Here is a 20034-nt window from a genome sequence, read left to right as displayed (position 1 = left end):
AATCTGTTCTTTTGTGTGATGGTGATCCTAGAACAGGGGTAGGCAATCTTGGCTCTTTTATGACTTGTGGACTTCAACTCCCAAAATTCCTGAGCCAGCCATGCTAAGGGGAAAGGGAGTTTCCAAGCTGAGCCATCCTGGTTCAGGAATTCTGGGAGTTGAAGTCCACGAGTCATAAAAGAGCCAGGGTTGCCTACCAGTCCTAGAACATAACATGAAGACAAAAAAAAAAACCTAAACGAAATTTGGTACAAAATTTGCTGGTCTAGTGTCAGAAGCAATAGCAATGAAGAAATAAGCCTGCCTTGCTATGCCCACTACTGCAGGTCTGCAAATGGGCTTTAATGTGTTCACTGTTTTTATATTTTATTGGTTAAGATTTCAAGTCAATGAGGAAGATGAAGCTACAGTATTGGTTGTTGTTTTTTTATCAACCCTGGTCTCTCCTGTTAAGTGGATAAGAATATCCTCAATGTTTTGAACAATTGTACCTCTTGTTTGATGGGATGGACTCTCCAATTTAAAAATCTCATCACACAAACCCTCCTCTGTAGGTATATCCCATGTAATTATAGACCAAATAATCAACTTCTGCAGAAGATTATTTCTAACTCCAGATGCACAGAGATGCTATTGCTTACTCCAGTTTTTGCTAGGGCTGTGGCATGTTTCAGTAATAGCATTTAACCGGAATTAGATAGGAAACACTGTTGTGCATGGGTCTGGTCTATCTTGGCTATTGGAAAACATGTTTGCATAAATGCAAAGATGATACATATACATAGATTTAATTTACCAGCTCAACTGTTGCACCAGAATCCTGGTCTTGTTTGCAGTTATACATTCCCTATACAATAAAACTACAGGCCAACTAGTTAGGAATATATTACTGCCCGAGCTCAACTGAATGACAAGTCAAAGACCTGAGTTTTGACTAATAAAGACAGTTCAGAGTGTTTGCTTTTTTGATATTTTTCCACATAAATGAGGGCCAATCTTCACATATGGCAGCGGCTCCCAAACTTTTCTATACCCCGCACTCCTAGAATGCTTCTGATATATTCTCACACCCCTTACAAAAGTTCAAAATAACAGCAACGAATGATGCATATAGACTATAATTTTGAAAACCCAAGTTTTTGCACCCTCTGCAATAGTCTTGCACCCCTGGTTGGGAACCCGACATATGGGGAAAACCAGCATTTACAAGCATAAGTGGCCATTAGCCTTCTAACATCCCTTCGCGTTTTGCCAAGAAAATCTCTTCTCTCATGTTACCTGGGCCACTATCAGGCAGCTCCATGCAGCTACCGTTTAATGAAGGCCATTGCTCCTTATTTTTAATACTGGTTCAAGAGGCAAAATTGCTTCATGAACTGCAAGCTTGCATTTCTATATCATTTTAGGGAAGCTAATTTATAAGAACATACATATACCGTTAAAGTAAAATAACTAGGATTTCACACTGTAGAGAAAATGTTGCTGAAAAAATCCATTAGTTGGTACCTGATTTGCTATCATAGAAGCTTGTCTATTCTTAAGAAACACATTCTAACATCTTATTGGAAGAGATGTTAACAAGTCACAAAAAGTAGTCTATTTATATAAAAAATGTTTATTGAATAGAGTTTTATTAAATAATGATTTAAATATTAAACTATTGTTATTCATAACAATAGATTACAGTACAGCTACCTAGTAGCAACGTAACTTTCTTTGAAAGGTTTATGGTACATCAAGCTGAAGAGACCTGCAAGACAAATAGCAATAATAAATTTTAAGATCAGACATAACGGTAGGGAGGGGGTGCAGTTTTGAAAAATCCGTGTTTCTTAATAGTTATGTTAACTTTCACCACTATGTTAAATAACTACAGGTAGTCCTTGGCTTACATGTTTGTTTAGTGCCTGGTCAAAGTTACAACGGCACTGAAAATATAACTTATGACCATTCTTCAGATGACCTTTGCAGCATCCCCATGATCATGTGATCAAAATTCAGATGCTTAGTAACTAGTCCATATTTATGACCGTTGCGGTGTCCCAAGGACATGCGATCACGTTTTGCAATGTTCTCACAAAGTCAATGGGGGAGTGTCAGATTTACTTAACAAATCTGTGGCAAGGTCGTAAAATGGGGGAAACTCACTTAACAAATGTCTCACTTAATAACAGAAATCCTGGGCTCAATTAGTCTAAAAAAGACTACCAGTAAACATTAAAAGTTCACCTATCATCTGCCTCTCAAGTTAAATTACACCACAAACTCATTTACTGTATGTTAGCATATTTCATTTGCTTTGGTAAACTTATTCCCACAATTTAGCATTGTTTTTACCTTTAAAAAGAAAAGGGAAATCCGAACGACAGTCCATCTGTCAGGAAGAAAGGCATTTTACCACGGACAGCTCCTCTTTTTCCTATAAAAAGGGAAGAAAAATTAAATACTGCCCAATTTTATTGAGTCCCTATTCATACTTTAATATAAGCATTCCCACCCCCATAAATTCCTCTGCCTTTATAGCAGCACAGCCAGTGCACTGTGTTATGCTAAAATTGTTTTAAGTCAACAAGGCCACGCAAAGAGGGATGAAAAGGCATTGCTTTTATTAAAAGTACATGTCATTTAACGATGTTGCCAGGCCTGTGACAGTAAAATATTAATTAGTAACATTCGGTCCATCTATTGCTTGCGTATTACAGCACTGGGTGAATTAAAAGATAGCTAGACTGGCATTTACAAGGTAAACTCAATCTTGGAGAAAGTTTAGTAGGGTAACAAAACTGTATAGGACGTAAGTAAAATCTGTTCTTACCTACCAGTACAGTAATATAACCTTTCCTTCCTTCTGCTAGTCCTAAGAGGATTAGGATCCTTACTCTCGTCTGACTCCTTCCGATGGTCACTGAGTACTCCCTTCTAGTCAGCAGAAGCCTGCACCTGGCTTATCTGTCCACTTGACTCAAAACACGTGTCTACTCTCAGCTGTAGTAGCGTCTGATCTGGAAGCCATTCGGAGCTACGCTTGCTAGCCGTTCCTAGTAGCTCAAACATCTGCATGCCTCCCGGTTTTGTAATGCTACTTAGTTTTCGGGTCCTGGTGTGCTCTCCTTTGTTGTGGTTATGCTACCATGCCAAAAACGAGTTATTATTTCGTGAATCCTGAGGTCTTGTCAGGATCCACCTGCTACTGCAAACTCAGCCACGAAAAAACCCATCAGGACTATTAATTTTCATTCTAAATTAAACCAGTCACCAATCAGAAGTTTTATATATAAATACACTTGTACACACACCATATACAAGCACTATTGCACCACAAACATATTTAAGCACACATTTGTCTTGTTTCGTAAGACACTAAGAAATGCTACAGGCGTGTTCAAATCTGACAGATTAATTGACCAAAGTATAATGCAAATTCCATGACATATCTATACCCTCCAATTTTTAAGTACATTTCTACTTCCATCTTGTGGAACAGAAACATACTACCAAGCAATGTTCAATGGAACCAGAAAATAGGAGCCAGTGTACCCATTTTGTATGGTAAGTTGCATTAAGTGGGAAAATATATGAAATGTATTTTATAGAATGGAAACCATTTCTGGAATTTCAAAGCGCAACTGAACTTTAACAGATATGAGAATCTTTTTGGCTCCCTCACAAGAATGAAGCAATTTGGGGGTAATTAGGTTTACTTTTAAATGCCTCAAACTAGTAGCACTTTTAATACAAGATTAGCTTAATAGTGCCGTAATAAGATTCACATTCTTTTACCCATGCTGGAACTTCTCATTACAAAATCTAGTCTACTTTTGAGAAGAGAGCACAAAGTTTAATTTAGACTAATGGCTTTTTATAAAACTTTTGCCTAACAGATATAAATTATATGAACTAGCTTATATAATCTTGTAACCTTCCCTCGCTACCATTAGTTGGGATACTTTTATCCATTTTTATTTATTAAATTTGTTTGCTGTCCATCTACAAACAAGCAAGGCGACTCTTAACAATTTTAGCAAATGTTAACATTTGAGATATTTATGCGTTCAGCTAGCAGTGGATGAAAAGTCATGTATTTTGCTAGTCTCTTCAGTGTAAAATGTTTCCTATTTTTTATTATATAAATGAGACTGCAATTGAGCCACAACAATCTGGTATCAACATTCCAGTTATTGGAAATTCCACAGCTTTTGACAGCTGATTCTCTTGCTGTCAAGCCCAAGAAATTGCAATTTCTATAGTACAGATAAAATGTTTATATTTATTTGGGGCAACTCAGATCCAGCTGGATAACTGCCTAGAGATGTCATAAGCATAGCAGGCTCTAGTGGTGACTTATTGCCAAATGTCTCATTTCAAGCTGTTGAGCTGCTATGCCTATATGCTGATGTGGCCAATCTTTTTATTTGCCTTAATTCAGCATATAAAATCTCCTGCCTCAGTCACTCTTTAAACTCAACCAGAAAAAGGGAAGGCATCAGCTGAAAAAGCAAACAGGAAAGAACAATTGTCAAGCTACCAAGATGATGTCCTTATTCAAATAAGGAAAACATTTTGGAAGTGGTTCTTCATTGAGGAAATCTCTTGTGATTTGTTTTTCATGAAGTTCAACAAGATATAAAATCAATATATTTGGCTTTGAATATAAAAATACCTTGGCATTCCGAGAATCATTCTCTGCTATTTGACTCTTCACTAATCTTTTTCATGTAGTGAAAATCAGTGTACATTAGCTTATAGTAAACTAACTTTACACAGCACATTTAAAAAAAGACACATTTATTCAGCGTCATGATCAGTCTATTACAGTTCGCAGTCAACAGCATGGGTGTGGAAAAAGAAAATCTACATAAAAACCCTGGTTGGAATGCTTTGCACTTTCCACAGAACACAAAAACTAAAATATCCTGTTATACAGTTAGTCACAAATACAGTCCTGATGTTTGCAAACAAGCGCTTGTCTAACACATGTCTTCATGAGGCAGTTCTACCCTGCCACAACTCTGTTTGGCTGAGTTCACAACTGTGGTAACCTGTAGCTTCCCTGTCACTTCTCTGGCTCTCCTCTCCTGCTAAGCTTTGTTTCCTGTTGAATAATATGGAATAAAGTTGTTAATCTAAACATATTGAGACTCAAGGCTATAATCCAATATCAAGTTTGTTCCCCCGATTGCCAATCCATTTATTAGCTTTAACATCTGCATTTTATTCCAAATATGCTTAAACTACAATAACTTGCTCAGCCACATTATGAGTTACTGTTACAATTCATTTAGTACTGCATTTATCCATGAGCACATGGAGGAAGTCTTACCTAGGAATTAAAACCGCCTTCCACCACCATAGCTACTGCCACTACCAGAGCCCCCATAGCCACCTAAAATGAAAAAATAAGTTATCTTAAACGGGAATAGGTTAAAAAAAAAGGAAACTGTTCAGAAAGAACGGAACCCTACACTCTTTATAAAGAGAAAGAATGAAGTGGGATGGTTGACGTCAAGTTTTTCATGTCTATCATTCAAGAATTCAACTAGAAATTAACACGATCCATTTTCTCCCTAATTAATTAGATCATACACTTACCACCACTTCCACCATAAGGGCCAGAGCTCCTCCCTCCAAAGCTTCCTCCTTTCATGGGCCCAAAACTTGAAGACTGGTTGTTGTAACTGCCAAAATCATTGTAGCTTCCTCCACCTCCAAAGTTGCTTCCTGAACAGAATAAAAATCATCCGCAAATTTATAAAACCCCAAATATTTAACTTATGAAATTCCTTCATATCTTTATTTTCCCAAATACACTGAGCATGTTTAAATGAAGGTGCATGCTAAGCCTAATAGACTAGACTGCAAAAATTCATACTGCAACTAGATGGCAGCATATATTTGGGTTGGTTTTTTTTGCTATTCTCTAGACCAGGGGTTCCCAACTGGGGGTGCTCACACCTCCTGGGAGTGAGAGATGATATTCCAGGGGGTGCAAAAACGTGGGTTTTCAAAATTATAGTGTACATGCATATTATTTTGAACTTTGTAAGGGGTGCGAAAATATATCAGAAGAGTCCTAGGGGTGTGGGGTATAGAAAAGGTTGGGAGCCACTGCTCTAGACATTTTAGGCTGGGCACGTCAAAACTTTCCTAACTTGACTCTGCTGGTACATTATCCCCCCCCCCCCCAACTAATCAAATGAGAAACAATTCTCTCTCCTCCCCATCTAGGCCACCCTGAACAGCAGCACTCAGCAGTCTTGAGATTGAGCCTAAAGTACAGGTCTGGGCCTCGATTTCAGCCCTAGTGCTACTGTCACTCAAAAAGGCCAATTTGTGTTGCTCTATAAGGAGCACAACCCTTGGGGAATGGTGCAATTGCCTCATGGCCCAGTTTTCACAGGGCCTCTAGAAGTTGTGCAAGAGGGCCATGTTCTCCCAGTTCCTGGAGCCTCTGTAAATTGCACAAGAACCGTGTGTGCGCGCTTAGTGCTGAAGAAAAAAAACTTTTTTTTAGGTGGCTATGAGGTCTCTGGTAGTCCTGAAGAACCCAGGCCATTCTTATGCAGCATCTGCAAATCAAGGAAGAATGGGGCATGCTTTTGAGAATAGTTTAAGGTGCTGGTAAATGCTGGCATGTCACCCAAAACATCAAGGCATGTCAACTTTGATGCACCTCACTGATTTGCTATTACTGGTCTAGACATATTTGCTCTGGCAGTTTATTCCCTATCATATTACCTTATCAGTACAGCAAAAACAACAATCTTAGGTGCTCAAGATCAAATTGAAATTTACCCCCACTGCCACCACCAAAGCCGCCCCCTCCGTTGTTGTATCCATCATAGCTTCCACTGCCACCATAACCCCGGCTTCCTCCAGAATATCCAGGGCCACTGCCTCCATAACCTACAAAGCAAATAAGATCCTGAATCGCAGAACACTGCCAATCATAAAAATAGATGTATATTTTAACAAATCTCTATTTAAAATGAAGACTACTTTGCCGATTTTATGTATGCCTTACTAAAGATACACATACCCTAAAATTAAATTAATATGTAGCTATACAGCAGCTTATGAAAAACAGCAACTTTCAAAAGCTATATGAACTTACCATCATTGCCAAACCCATTATAGCCATCTCCGCTGCCCCCGTATCCTCCGCCGCCTCCTCCTCCACCACCACCACCACTACCACCACTGCGGCTGCCAAACCCACCTGAGGGGAAAAAAAATTTGCAGCGTATTGATCTCATTTCAGATTTATGGTGAACTTGTGATAAGTCATCAACACACATAATTTGGCATTTGTATAAAAAAAGTATACAGAAAAGATCCAAAGGACTGCTCAATCCCAGAAAGAAACCCATTAATCCTAATAAGATGCAACAATGTATTCCTTGATGTCCTTACTGTGATTAAAATCTTAAAATGAATTTTACATCTTCAAAAGCCTTACCACGGCCTCCAAAGTTGCTACCACGGTTGAAATTGTCACCACTGCCAAATCCACCTCCACGCCCACTGCCAAAACTTCCAGAGCTGCTGCGACCTATGAATAACAATATATAGCATTCCTGGAAAATATCACGACAGTTTTATCTGTAGTGCACACCTACTACACTGCATACTTACCTCGCTGACTGGAAGAGGCACTGGCCATTTCCTGTTTTGACAAAGCCTTTCGGACTTCACAATTATGCCCATTTACAGTATGGTATTTCTGAACTAGAGATGAAAAGATAAAATGGTATCAAAATCTTTGTAGAAGCCTCATATAGAGGAAATAGAACAAGTTAAAGCTTAGCTGAAAGAATGACATAAGATACTTACTGACAATCTTGTCCACAGAGTCATGGTCATCAAAAGTAACAAAGGCAAATCCCCTTTTTTTGCCACTGCCACGATCGGTCATTATCTCTATAACTTCAATTTTGCCATACTGTTCAAAGTAATCCCTCAAATGGTGTTCCTCTGTATCTTCCTTAATCCCCCCAACGAAGATTTTTTTCACTGTCAAATGTGCTCCAGGTCTCTGGGAATCCTGAGGCAGGACAAAAAACATTTAACAATATATTATTTGTGGCTGCTTGGTGATTATCCAAACCACCAAATAACACATGATGTATCTTAAAAGACAAATTTAAAATTTCAAGCCTATAAATTGCAAATTTAAAAAAACCAGAACTCTAAATTTACAGATCAGCTTTCTCTAAGCTGGCACCACAGAAAAACAATTCATTTAAATCTCAGCCAACATATTGGTAGAAGGGAGGAGCAATTAATACTAAACTGTTTTCCTCCCAAGTGCAATTCATGATTTTTTTAAAAAGAACCTAAGAAAACTTACATGCACAGATCATAGCAAAAAACAAAATAAAACAATTTAAATTAAAAGCCAATAAAATTTACAAATAAATTTAAACCAAAGATGCCTAATGCAGGAGTAAACTGTTAAGCCAACCATATTATCAATGTTCTGAGTAGGATTCATGACTGCAATGTTTTGGGCTTCCAGCATTTTTGCTAAGAATTTGAACCTGTTGACTATGCATGCAACAGTGATTCTTACCTCTCTAGATACTGCTCTCTTTGGTTCAACAACTCTACCATCAACCTTGTGTGGTCTGGCATTCATGGCAGCATCAACCTCTTCCACTGTTGAGTAAGTGACAAATCCAAACCCCCTGGAGCGCTTAGTATTGGGATCTCTCATTACCTAAGAAATAACATACATTTTGCTCTAAAATACACAAGTGTAAGTAATGTACCTGGTGCAAAAAATGTTTAATTTAGAACAGGGGTGTCAAACTCGCCACGTCATGTGACGTATTGCAACTTTTTCCCCATTGCCGGAGCTGGGGTGAGCGTGGTTTTGGCATGACGCATCCAGCCCATGGGCCGGCAGTTTGACACCACTGGATTTAAAAAAACCGAATTACCCCATTTTATTGGAAATAGTGATATACTAAAGGCAACATTAGTAGTTAATGCAGTATTTGGGATATTTTTTCCTGACTATTCTATACTTCCTGTACCTTAATTCAGGCACAGATATTTATTAAAATTGTTTTGCCACTCATTTTGACATAAGGTGGCATATACTTACCACACAATCTGTAAGTGTGCCCCATTGCTCAAAATGATTGCGAAGGCTCTCATCTGTTGTCTCAAAACTCAGGCCACCAATAAACAGTTTTCGCAGCTGTTCAGGTTCCTTGGGGGACTGAAACAGAAAAGTAGGCAACAGTAGGAAGGATATGATCACAGCTTATAATGGTGGGGGGCCATAATGAAAATAAGCACGGTTTATTCAGCATATAAGAATACTAGGCACCATCAGTGAGAACCAGTAAAAAGTACAAGATTAGGTTTGCAGAAACTAGCTATTTAAGAAATAGGAAGTCCTTTTAGCACATGCAATATAGCTGTTGTGAATACCAGAACCAAGCTCATAAAACCTTTTTCACATGAAAAACAATTTTTGGCTTGATGTGACCGTTTTCGTGTTAGGTTTTTATCTAACAACTACAGAACCTAAGTACTGACAGTCCTTGACATACAATCAAATTTGTGATACTAAGTAAAATAGTTAAGTGAATTTTTTCCCCATTTTAAAATCTTTCTTGCCACAATTATTAAGTGAATCACTGCAGTTAAGTTAGTCACAAAATGTGATCACATGACCTAAGGACACTGCAATCTTCATCAGTCCATACCAGTTACCAAGCAACCTAATTTTGATCAATATGACAATGCGGATGCTGCGATGGTTATAAGAAACCTGGATGGAAACCTGGTTATAAGTCACCTTTTTTAGTGGTTTGTTGTAACTTCAGTCACTACATAAATGGTTGTAAATCGAGGACTGCCTGTACTTTAGAGATCACTCAGAAAATGTACTTATTTTTTGTCCATTCTTATGTCATAAAATGCAAACTTTCACCCTACATCAATTAACTACTTTTAAACAGAACCCCAAGACAGTAGATAGATCAACATTAGCGTTAAACTCCAGTGCAATTAAGGTATTTAAAGCATTTACTTGGCTGCTTCTGCATTGTTACACACTATTTAGGAACAGAGCCACTAGTTCTGATATGCTCCGAAAAAGGAGAAATACAACAGGCCATCTATGTAAGGATATTCAGCAATACGCTTATTAGGCCTGCGGAAAGTATCGCTGTCTTAATAAATTTACCATTTTCGCAAATTATGTGTATTTTCGTGTTTCCAGCAAAGTAGTTGTTATCTCATACTTAGAAGTAAACATACCATTTAAGGGGGGGAGGGGGGGAAAGGCGAGATTACGTTAACTTTGCAGAACGGCAACCTCGTAGCAACCCACAAAATTTATGACAATAAAACACATACAATGGCTGATGGAACAGACTTTCTCAGCCAATGTTAAGTGCTTTCCAAATTTTAATATATTTTAACTGGCGCTTCCTCGGGCACATGTCTTGCTTCTGAAGGGCAAGGCCTTCTCTTCTCACCCTCACATAAAAATCATCTGAAGGAAAGGGAAGGAGGAGTGCTACCGGGCCGTCTCTTTCCATTTGCACAGAGAAGTTGGAGCAGAGACAAGGTGAAAATTAAAGGCCGAGAAACCAGCTATCAGAGACAAAGCCAGCGAGCACGTGGCCTTCGCATCTTCCCATCCCCCCACCCACACGCAAGCTCCGAACTGCTCCGTAGAAGCGCGCAGGCGCGCGCTTCTACAGCTCTGCGCACCGCCCGGCGCAAGCGCAGCCATTACGAGCGCAGGAGAGAACAGCTGTGAACGCCACGCACTGGAAAAGATGGCGCCTAAGCGAGCAGCACGACGCGCATGCGCAGTTTGGAAGACACGGCGGGGAGGGGGGAGAGAAGTAAGCCCAACCGGAGAAAAAGGACCTACTAACAAAGGAGAATCAGAAAGCGGACAAGCGGCGGAAAAAGACAAGCGCAAAATTAAAACAATGCGTTTCAGTAGCGGGAATGTGGAGAGAAACGATATTTGTAACACTTACTGCGTTAGGCGACAGATCGCACCCATAATCAGACGATCCCTAAAGGCAAAGGAAACATAATTCCACAAAAACAAGCCACTGGTTTAGAGTCGTAAAAATAAAAATTAAAATGCCCTCTACAGGCTCTTACCTCAGATTTGGACATCTTGGCAGTAGCAAGGCCGCCCTTCTTTACGAACGACGCTGCCTCTCGCTGCACCCGATACCAAAAGGGGCAGAGTCACCAGTGCGTCGTCGCCTTCGCTATTCAACACCCACCCTACCCATTCTCATTGGATAGCTGTGTAGCTTTTGTCGATGCCTATTGGTCAATAGGCAAATAGTCTGCCTCCTAGTGGATGAATACATAAAGTTACGCCTGTTTCCTCGTCATTGCCCCACCTTCTTTCTTTCTATTGGTTGGATTTCTGTCACTCTTTTCATTTGGTGAATTTTCCCGCCCTCTACTCCTAAAGCTCCAGCTGCAAGGCAACACCCTTCTCCTTCACATTGTTTCCTTCTCATTGGAGCATTCGGAGCGTAAGTTCTTCTGATTGGCTTTTACGACCGGCCATCTTTATAGAGATTGGTCCATCTTCTCTTCATTCATTATTATAGAGGCGGGAATTAAGTTCGTTTTCTAAACGGGTTTAGGTCGGTGGTTAGAACTATATCCATCCCTGTGGTGGTGAAGGTACATGCCAGGGTAGAAGGGGAAAAAAGATCGCTTTATATATAAAACTTGCTTCCAGGCAGGCGTACACGGTGAGGCGTACTGTACCTATGCGCATGCGTCTTGAAATATATCAGCCGAAGGGAGGAACGGTGGTTGAGGAAGATAGTAAGGAGGTGCGCGCGCCTCACGCCAGCGCGGTGAAGCTGGGAAGGGGGCGGAGGGGCTAGCGCGTGCGCACTGGAAAGCTGTTTTGGCGGGCGTTGCGCAGAAGCGGTGGCCGTGAGGGGGTACAAACCAGGGAGGGGGAAGTTGGTTTCCTACCGAGCCGTTACTTTCCCCAGGTGAGCGACCACGGGAAACAGTCTTGGCGGGTAGCGCGTTACCGAGAGCCAGTGATTCTTCGGGAGGGGGTGTGGTTTCGGTGTGATTGGGAGCCTGATTGACTGAGCAGTGAGCCACCGTTGGGAGGAGGGCGGGGCCTGCATCCTGGGCGGAGTCCTGAAAAGTGAGTGACAGCCGAATGAGGGAAAGCTTGAGGCAGTTAACAGCGTCTGAGCGTTAAGATCCGGTGTGTGAAGTAACAGGCATTTTAACCAACGGGGGTGCTGCGTTTGTCTTCGGGAGGGTTGGCCCGCTGCTGTTGGAGTGATGGGCAGTCTGGCCAATGAACGGCTACCCGGCTACAAGGAGCCGTCCTTGAGGTGGGGGGGAATCTAGGAGTAAAAAGCTTTCCCGCCATGACCCCACCCTCTCAGGAGAGAGGCGCTCATTTTGCCTGAAAGTGGGAGTCGTTTTCTATAAAAGTGGTGGCCGGGTATCTGCACCTTCACTTAAGCGTTTTATATATTACCCACGGAGAATTTTACAACAATTTTAAAACAATAAAAAAATAACCGTATCTAGTTAACTCGATGCCCTGGTCTTGGCCTGAGAAGCCCAGTAATTGCATGATACGAACTACTTTATATACATTCTAGACTCTAGAGCATTATTATTTACTGTGGTAAACGTTTGTACTTATATAAATGCCTGTTTTTCTTTTACTATTTTGGTTGGTTTATCTGGCTTTACTTTAAAAAATTGAACTGAAAGGCGGATTGTTAATTTTTGTCCAGTCTGGCAGCGTTTATGAGAGATCTCATATTAAATCCTAAGAAATGAGTGTGTAGAGAATTTTCTGGTATTATAAATCTTTGAGAACGTAAAGGTATACATATATATTATCTATAATCTTAACATAGCCATATGCAGGCATTTCTTTTTTTTTTAGTTGAAAGGAACTTTTTTGTGGAACTATAAGCATATGGATGCTTCATTAACTTAAAATATGAAAGCATTGTTTTCATGCAACTAAGTTTCTTTCCCTTAGTGTTCATGCCTGGATTGTTTTACAGTAAGCTAGGAGTATATACAGTAATTATATACTACTGTACTAGTTAGTTGTGCATAGTTATTGTGCATAATGGCAATAAAGTGAGGGGAATAATGGTTAAAAAATCATGCAGTTTTCTGAGATACAGTTTAGCCCTACTTTGATACTTGAAACACCTGGAGAGCTATGAATGCATGGTATTTGGGTGTGAGGTTGATGACAAACTTACTATTTACATCTAAAATTGTAGACAGCATTCGCCTCCATGAGGAATGACATTTCTTTGCTCACAATGCACCATGTTATGGCATAAAAATCAACTTTCTTTAGGGACAAATAGGAATTACTAATGAAAAGGACTGCAGGATCACTTAACAACCACAATGGGAAGAGCAAGGATTGTGATCTTTAAGCAAAGTGATCAGTGGGTGCCTCAGTTAACGAGCACCACAACTTACAATTGTAATGATCAGGCTCCATTATGCTTGTAAGTCAAGAACTACGTATGTGTAGTTAGCTTCTCACTAGTACCTAGTCTGCCCAAGGACAATTAATGCCTGATAGCATGACTGTATATACATATAAAGCACATAGAGCCAGTTTGGACTAGAAAGTAGGAGACTTAGTTGCAATCCCCTCCTTAGTCATGAAAGCCAGCTGGATGACTTTGGGCAAGTCACTCTCTCTTAGCCCAATTCATCTCACAGGGTTGTTGTGGGGAAAACAGAAGAGTGTTGTATATGTTTGCCACCTTGAGTTATTTGTAAAAAAAATATTAAAAGGAGGATACAAATTAAATATACAGTTCTGAACTAAGGGGAAATCTTAAATTGGTTGCTGGAATGGTAAAGTTGTGATTGCTTCTCAGTAATAATTAGGAACTACAGGTATATGAGATGTAGCATGCTTGGGGAAAAATCCCTTAATGGGGAATTCTGTGCAATTCTGGGATACTAGATTAAAAATGTTCTTAATTGTTCTATTATCCCCCCCCACAGTGTTTTTCATGTTGGCCATGTATAGCCATAATGACCTATTAATAGTACATTTAAGCATGAGCCTGGCTCACATGGAACTCAGTACGTTGTAAAGTTTACAGGTAAGTGGTTTTTGCATCCTAGCTTTTTGTTTAGTATTTTGAATGGAAGAGATAGTTGTTGCCTATTACAATAATCTGGACAGATAAACAGTATCCTGATTATCATAAACTTGGCTCAAGAACAGAAGAAAATTGAAGAAAAATCACAAGGATTCAGCTTGGAACATGGTAGCATTCAGCAGATTTCAAGAGAGTCCTCTTGAAATGTAAAGTTGATTTCTTAATCTCAACATGAGTTATGTTGGTACATTTCAGGTTATTTTCTAGTAAAAATGCTAATAAAATTGATTTGCTATTTTAAATAGGATCTTTACTCAGAATAAGGACTCATTTAATGAGAAAACACTCCCCCCCTATTTCTCTCTCTCTATGCACACACAGACACACACACACATAATCTATCTCAATAAATATTGATGAAAAATTAACCAGCAAATGACATTCAGAAAATTCTCTAGAAGTCAGTAATCTGATTCCTTTGTGAAATCTCATGTTTCAATATTTCTTTGTCTACAATATTACTATTATAAAAATAAAATTTTTGTTTCAATGTAATTTTTATTTCTATCAACTATTTTTCATGCACATTAAAATAAGGATAAATAGATTAATATAGATAAATTGGTAATTTATTTTTGTTTTCTTTTTTAATGTAACTTTGATCTAGTTTATATTGTCTTTAGCATGCTATGCTGCCTGACCACTTTCTGAACAAATAGCAGATTTGCTTAAATATTAAGCTAGCTTAAATATGAAATAAAATGTATTCCTGATTTGCTATTATAATAAACCCTTTTCGTATACAAAAAGTAAATATATTTAAACACTTTAAATGACTGAAGTGCAGTGACCAATATTTTTATTTAAAATACAGTGATTGTCAAAGCAATGAGCATTTTAGAACTTTTTTGTTTTCAACCACCCTACTTTTTTTTTTTTTGCTTTAAAGTTGAATTAGATCTCTTACCTTTTACCGGTACTTTTTGGATAAAGCAAACTCTATTGGTTGTTAGCGAAGGGCCCACACAAGCCAAGCCATTTGGGGCTTGGTCCCTCCCAGCTCAAGCCTGAGTAAGGTAAAGGAGTGCACTAACTCCCCTGCTTGCCCCATTGCAGCTCAGGGACTTCTTGACATCTTGACATCTTGCAACCTGCAAGAAGCCTCTGAACCACAGTGTAAAGCCCAGATCCAACCTGGCCCACCAGTGCAGTGCAAAGGAGCTTCTTGGTATGCTACAGCTCTGGGGCTATAAGAGGGTCCTGAGCCACAGCACAAAGTCCAGCCCTAGCATGGTTCAAAGTCACAGTTGCCCCAATTGTCCTCATCACCTTTCACTCCAAGGCCCCTGTTCTCCTATCACCCTGACCCTTTGCAAGGCAGCTTCTGGCCACAGGGCCATCTTCTCCAGGTTTTGCAAAGAAACCACTGCACAATGTGAGGAAGAGAGCTGCATGCAGCCAGCAGCTCTCTCACAAAGGGTCAGGCCAGATATACCTTATAAGCAGTGGGAGCAAAAAGATGGTGAATGTCATTTGGGACAGCAGCATGCAGGGTGGCAGGGGATCAAAAGGACATGGATGGGGGAGTTGAAGCTCCCTTTTGGTCATGTGAGCAAGATGCCAAGTGCCTTAACTTTGATCATGTGACCACAGAGGTACTGCAAGCGCTGTAACTTCAGAGACTGATCATAAATCCTTTTGTTCAGTGCCATGGGAACTTTGAACAGTTTTACTTTTTAGTCAAAAGTCAGATGAAGCCAGTTATGTTCAAAATTCATAAATGAATAGTATATAAGTAAGTTTTCTTAACTTACAGCATAGAGAACTATTTTTATTCCCTTCAATGATTTGATGCTTCAGTTAGGCTATAGGGGTTCCTTGTTAATAAAAAGATAAGATTATAAAGCAGTATGAAACCTCGCTGAGCTATAAAACAAAATCAGGCAGGCAGAGACCATTATGGAGTGATTTCATTTGCTGTCAAAGTAAATGTAGACTGTTTATTAATGTATACTCTAAAAGCAAACCCATGTATTGTTAAACTGGAACAAGAACCATGTATACAAGTGGTTTGAAAATAGGTTTCGTCAGACAATTGGTGATAGCATAGGTTACTGCAATTGCTATAAAATAATTGTAGATGTTAGAAACAACTAAGAAATTTAGATCATATTTTGACACTAATTTTAAGAGTTCATTTTGATGTTCAACATTTTGTTTTAAATTTAGACATCAGTAAGGCAGGTGTCCCAAAAAGGACTAATTTGTAATGAAAAACAGTTTAAAGATGTGTTTTCAAGAAAGTATATTTAATTAAAGATAGATGATTCGGGAGCAGTAGATGGTAATTCTTGTCTGGGCTTAAGCTAAGCAAAGCTTGTTGGACTTGTTTTTTTTTTTAATTCCATTTAATATCTGCTGGATAAAATCGCTCGGATTCGAACTGGTCTGGACTCCAACTGGGCTGAGATGGAAGAACAAGACGTGGACAGTCTTGTCGACGTCATCTGGGAAGAATTTGATCCTGTAACTCCTAAGGAAGTGGACAGGATTATGAGAAGGTTAAGCTCCTCCACATGCTTACTGGACCCGTGCCCTTCCTGGCTGGCCTATGCAGCTCGAGAGGCGACACGAGGCTGGTTCCTAGCGGTCATCTCTGCTTCTCTGAGTGAGGGTCACTTCCCCACCGCCTTGAAGGAGGCGGTGGTGAGACCTCTCCTCAAGAAGCCCACCTTGGACCCATCCTCTTTGAATAACTTTCGTCCAGTCTCCAATCTTCGCTTCCTTGCGAAGGTTGTTGAGAGCGTGGTGGCGCACCAACTTCCTCAGATCCTGGATGAAGCGGTTTATCTAGACCCGTACCAATCGGGTTTCAGGCCGGGCTACAGCACGGAGACGGCATTGGTCGCTCTGATGAATGATCTCTGGAGAGCCCGGGACAGGGGCCATTCCTCTGTCCTAGTCTTATTAGACCTCTCGGCGGCTTTCGATACCATCGACCATGGTATCTTGCTGCGACGCCTCAGGGGACTGGGAGTGGGAGGCACGGTTCTGCGTTGGTTCTCCTCCTTTCTCCAGGGTCGCTCGCAGTCGGTGCTGACAGGGGGACAGAGGTCGACCCCGAGGCCTCTCGCTTGCGGAGTCCCTCAGGGGTCGGTCCTCTCGCCTCTCCTGTTCAACATCTACATGAAACCGCTGGGTGAGATCATTCGCAGTTTTGGAGTAGGGTACCATCAGTATGCTGATGACACCCAGCTTTTTATCTCAACTCCAAACAATATCAGTGATGCCCTAGACGTGATGTCCCGCTGCCTGAAAGCGGTCCGGGAATGGATGGGGAGAAACAGGCTTCAACTGAACCCGGACAAGACTGAATGGCTGTACGTACCGGGAAACCAGGAGATTCAGAACGTCCCACTGCTTAACATTGGGGACAAGTTACTTCCCCCTGTTGATAGGGCCCGCAACCTGGGTGTCCTCCTAGACTCGCAGCTCTCCCTGGAAGACCACATTGGAGCTGTGACCAAGGGGGCCTTCTCCCGGGTTCGACTAATTCGCCAACTACGGCCTTATCTGGACCTGGATTCCTTACGTACAGTCACCCATGCCCTTGTGACATCTCGCCTAGACTATTGTAACGCTCTCTACATGGGGCTGCCCTTGAGATCCACTCGGAAGCTTCAACTGGTGCAAAGTGCGGCGGCACGGACACTCTTGGGAGCCTCCCGATACTCCCATATCACACCTCTCCTCCGTGCGCTGCACTGGCTTCCGGCTGCCTTCCGTGTGAAGTTCAAGGTGCTAACGATGACTTACAAAGCCCTACATGGCATGGGTCCGGACTACCTTCGGGAGCACCTTCTGCCGATGTCAGCACCCCACCGTCCTGTGCGCTCCCACAGAGAGGGCCTCCTCAGGGTGCCACCGCTCAAGGAATGTCGGCTGGTGGCCCCCAGGGGGAGGGCATTCTCAGTGGGTGCGCCAGCCCTCTGGAACACCTTACCAACAGAAATCCGGATGGCCCCTGACCTCCGTACCTTCCGTCGCGACTTAAAAACTTTCCTGTTTCAGCAGGCTGGCCTGGCATGATAGCGTTAATTGGGGTCCCAGTTTGTGTTCATTAGTGTTTCTTATTATTTTTATTGTTCGATCTGTATACCTTCCTTCCTCTGTACACCGCCCCGAGTCCCTCGGGAGAAGGGCGGTTTATAAAAACTAATAAATAAATAAATAAATAAATAAATATATCCCGCCCTTCTCCGAAGACTCAGGGCGGCTTACAAGCTTAGCAGTAGCCTTCATTCTATGTATATGCCTGCTTATTAGGGCTTTCACACACACCCCAAGCGGCATTATTACAAAGTCAGCTTAATTGCCCCCAACAATCTGGGTCCTCATTTTACCTACCTCGGAAGGATGGAAGGCTGAGTCAACCTTGAGCCTGGTGGGATGCGAACCTGCACTAATTGCAGGCAGCTGGTGTTACTTAAGGAGGCATTAGCCCACTGCTCCACCAAGGCTCTCTTGGTTGATACTTAACTGAAGTATTGGGGAATATCATAGATATCAGAAGAAGGCAATAGGAAACCAAGAAAACTACGTGGACATATCCATGAAATCACTGGGAGCCAGGCTTGTCTCAAAGGAGGCTTTGCTTTTTACAAATAGTTTTGGACAACTGAGTAATATGTTCTTTAATGATAATAAAGTGTATTATGGATGGATTCTAATTAAATATTTCCACAAAGTTTCTGTTATAAAATAGAAACTGTACTTCCTTTCCTCAACAGATCTTTGTGAATGCCTTTAGAATCTGCTCTAGAATTGTCCTGGGCAAGGAGAGTGAGAAATGGTTTTATAGAAAAGGCATATGTATTGGATCCTGCCCAATATACTTAAAGTGAATACATATTAGGCTTCAATCGCATAGTATGATTTTAGTATTTACATTTTTGTGTTGATTGATGTACGTATTATTAGTTTTGCTCTAAAGGCCTCATTCATCTGATAAAATAGTAACTAATTTAATATTAAACAAACATTGGCCTCTACCTCAGAAGATATCTCAGCAGTGATTGGAAATGATTTTGAAGGAGGATGAATATTCACATCAGTGTTGCTAAGGGTGGTGCTGATAGTTTAGTATATTAATATGACCATGGATGTTGAAAATGGTAGTTTCTCTTAATTATACTATGGACTGACAGCTAAAATGAGATTGGGAGTGCTCACCAAACTTTGAAGAAATGGGGACATTTCAGCAATGAATATCAAAAGTCAACTGATATGGACATTTCATTTGGACATCATAGAAACTGACAAGCAACTAACAAAATGGTGGCTATATGTTGCCATCTCTTTAATTCTCCAGATTTCAGTGGCTTGTAGCTATATTTGCAACTAATATTAAAATGATTTTAAATTCAAGCAATGCTTTTAATTGTCTGAATAAACTGAAATGTTGAATTTTATACATCAATCATACTTAAAACCACAAATGAACTTATATATGACTCATTTTATAAAGTCATGGTGATTTTACTTACAAAAAACAATGTTGCTTCCCCTCCCCCCGAATTCCTTCCTTCGCCGAATTTTATTTTTTTGCAGGCCCCCCCTCCACTCCTTCCGGTTGCTTCAAGTGCTACCTATAGTGACAGCCGAGTATCAGGAGTAGAAAAATAAAAGTGATTTTATGGAGCCAACTGAATTTTTATACCTGTTGAAGCATCTAAGAGCCACAAGTACACTAATCTCTTGTTAGAAATCAGCATTGTGAGATGGGTAAAGGCTGCTTGAACAAACTTTGATCAAAGTGGATAGGGAGCAAAATACTATACTATGGTAAAACCAGTAGATTTCTCCTGTATTCTTCATGTAAGAGATGTTTCTATTATAT

General features: G+C 40.5%; 2 protein-coding genes across 9 annotated transcripts in view; one reads left to right on the top strand and one right to left on the bottom strand.

Moving 5' to 3' along the window:
- Positions 1-1597: 1597 nt before the first annotated feature.
- Positions 1598-11355, bottom strand: HNRNPA1 (heterogeneous nuclear ribonucleoprotein A1). Of its 8 annotated transcripts, none has more exons than XM_081317246.1 (14): positions 11140-11355; positions 11010-11048; positions 9107-9223; positions 8570-8716; positions 7831-8041; positions 7633-7725; positions 7457-7549; positions 7112-7216; positions 6793-6903; positions 5590-5718; positions 5321-5383; positions 2816-5092; positions 2338-2419; positions 1598-1750 (listed from the first exon to the last, which is right to left on the bottom strand). In XM_081317246.1, exons 1-11 carry the CDS (start codon positions 11152-11154, stop codon positions 5328-5330), a joined length of 1116 nt encoding a protein of 371 aa, XP_081173372.1. In that variant the 5' UTR covers positions 11155-11355; the 3' UTR covers positions 1598-1750; positions 2338-2419; positions 2816-5092; positions 5321-5327. The 8 variants fall into 8 exon arrangements, with proteins under 8 accessions (XP_081173372.1, XP_081173373.1, XP_081173371.1 ...); XM_081317247.1 differs by having other exon boundaries at positions 2820-5092; XM_081317245.1 differs by having other exon boundaries at positions 2338-5092.
- A 546-nt stretch (positions 11356-11901) lies between these two features.
- Positions 11902-20034, top strand: part of CBX5 (chromobox 5) — a 49279-nt gene continuing 41146 nt past the window's right edge. The window contains exon 1 of the mRNA XM_081315800.1: positions 11902-12005. The gene's annotated coding sequence lies outside the window, so the exon portion shown is untranslated. The remainder of the gene's footprint in view (positions 12006-20034) is intronic.

This window comes from Vipera berus (assembly GCF_964194415.1).
Source record: "Vipera berus genome assembly, chromosome: 2".
Taxonomy (NCBI): Eukaryota; Metazoa; Chordata; class Lepidosauria; order Squamata; family Viperidae; genus Vipera; species Vipera berus.
This window is presented reverse-complemented; position numbering and strand designations above follow the sequence as displayed.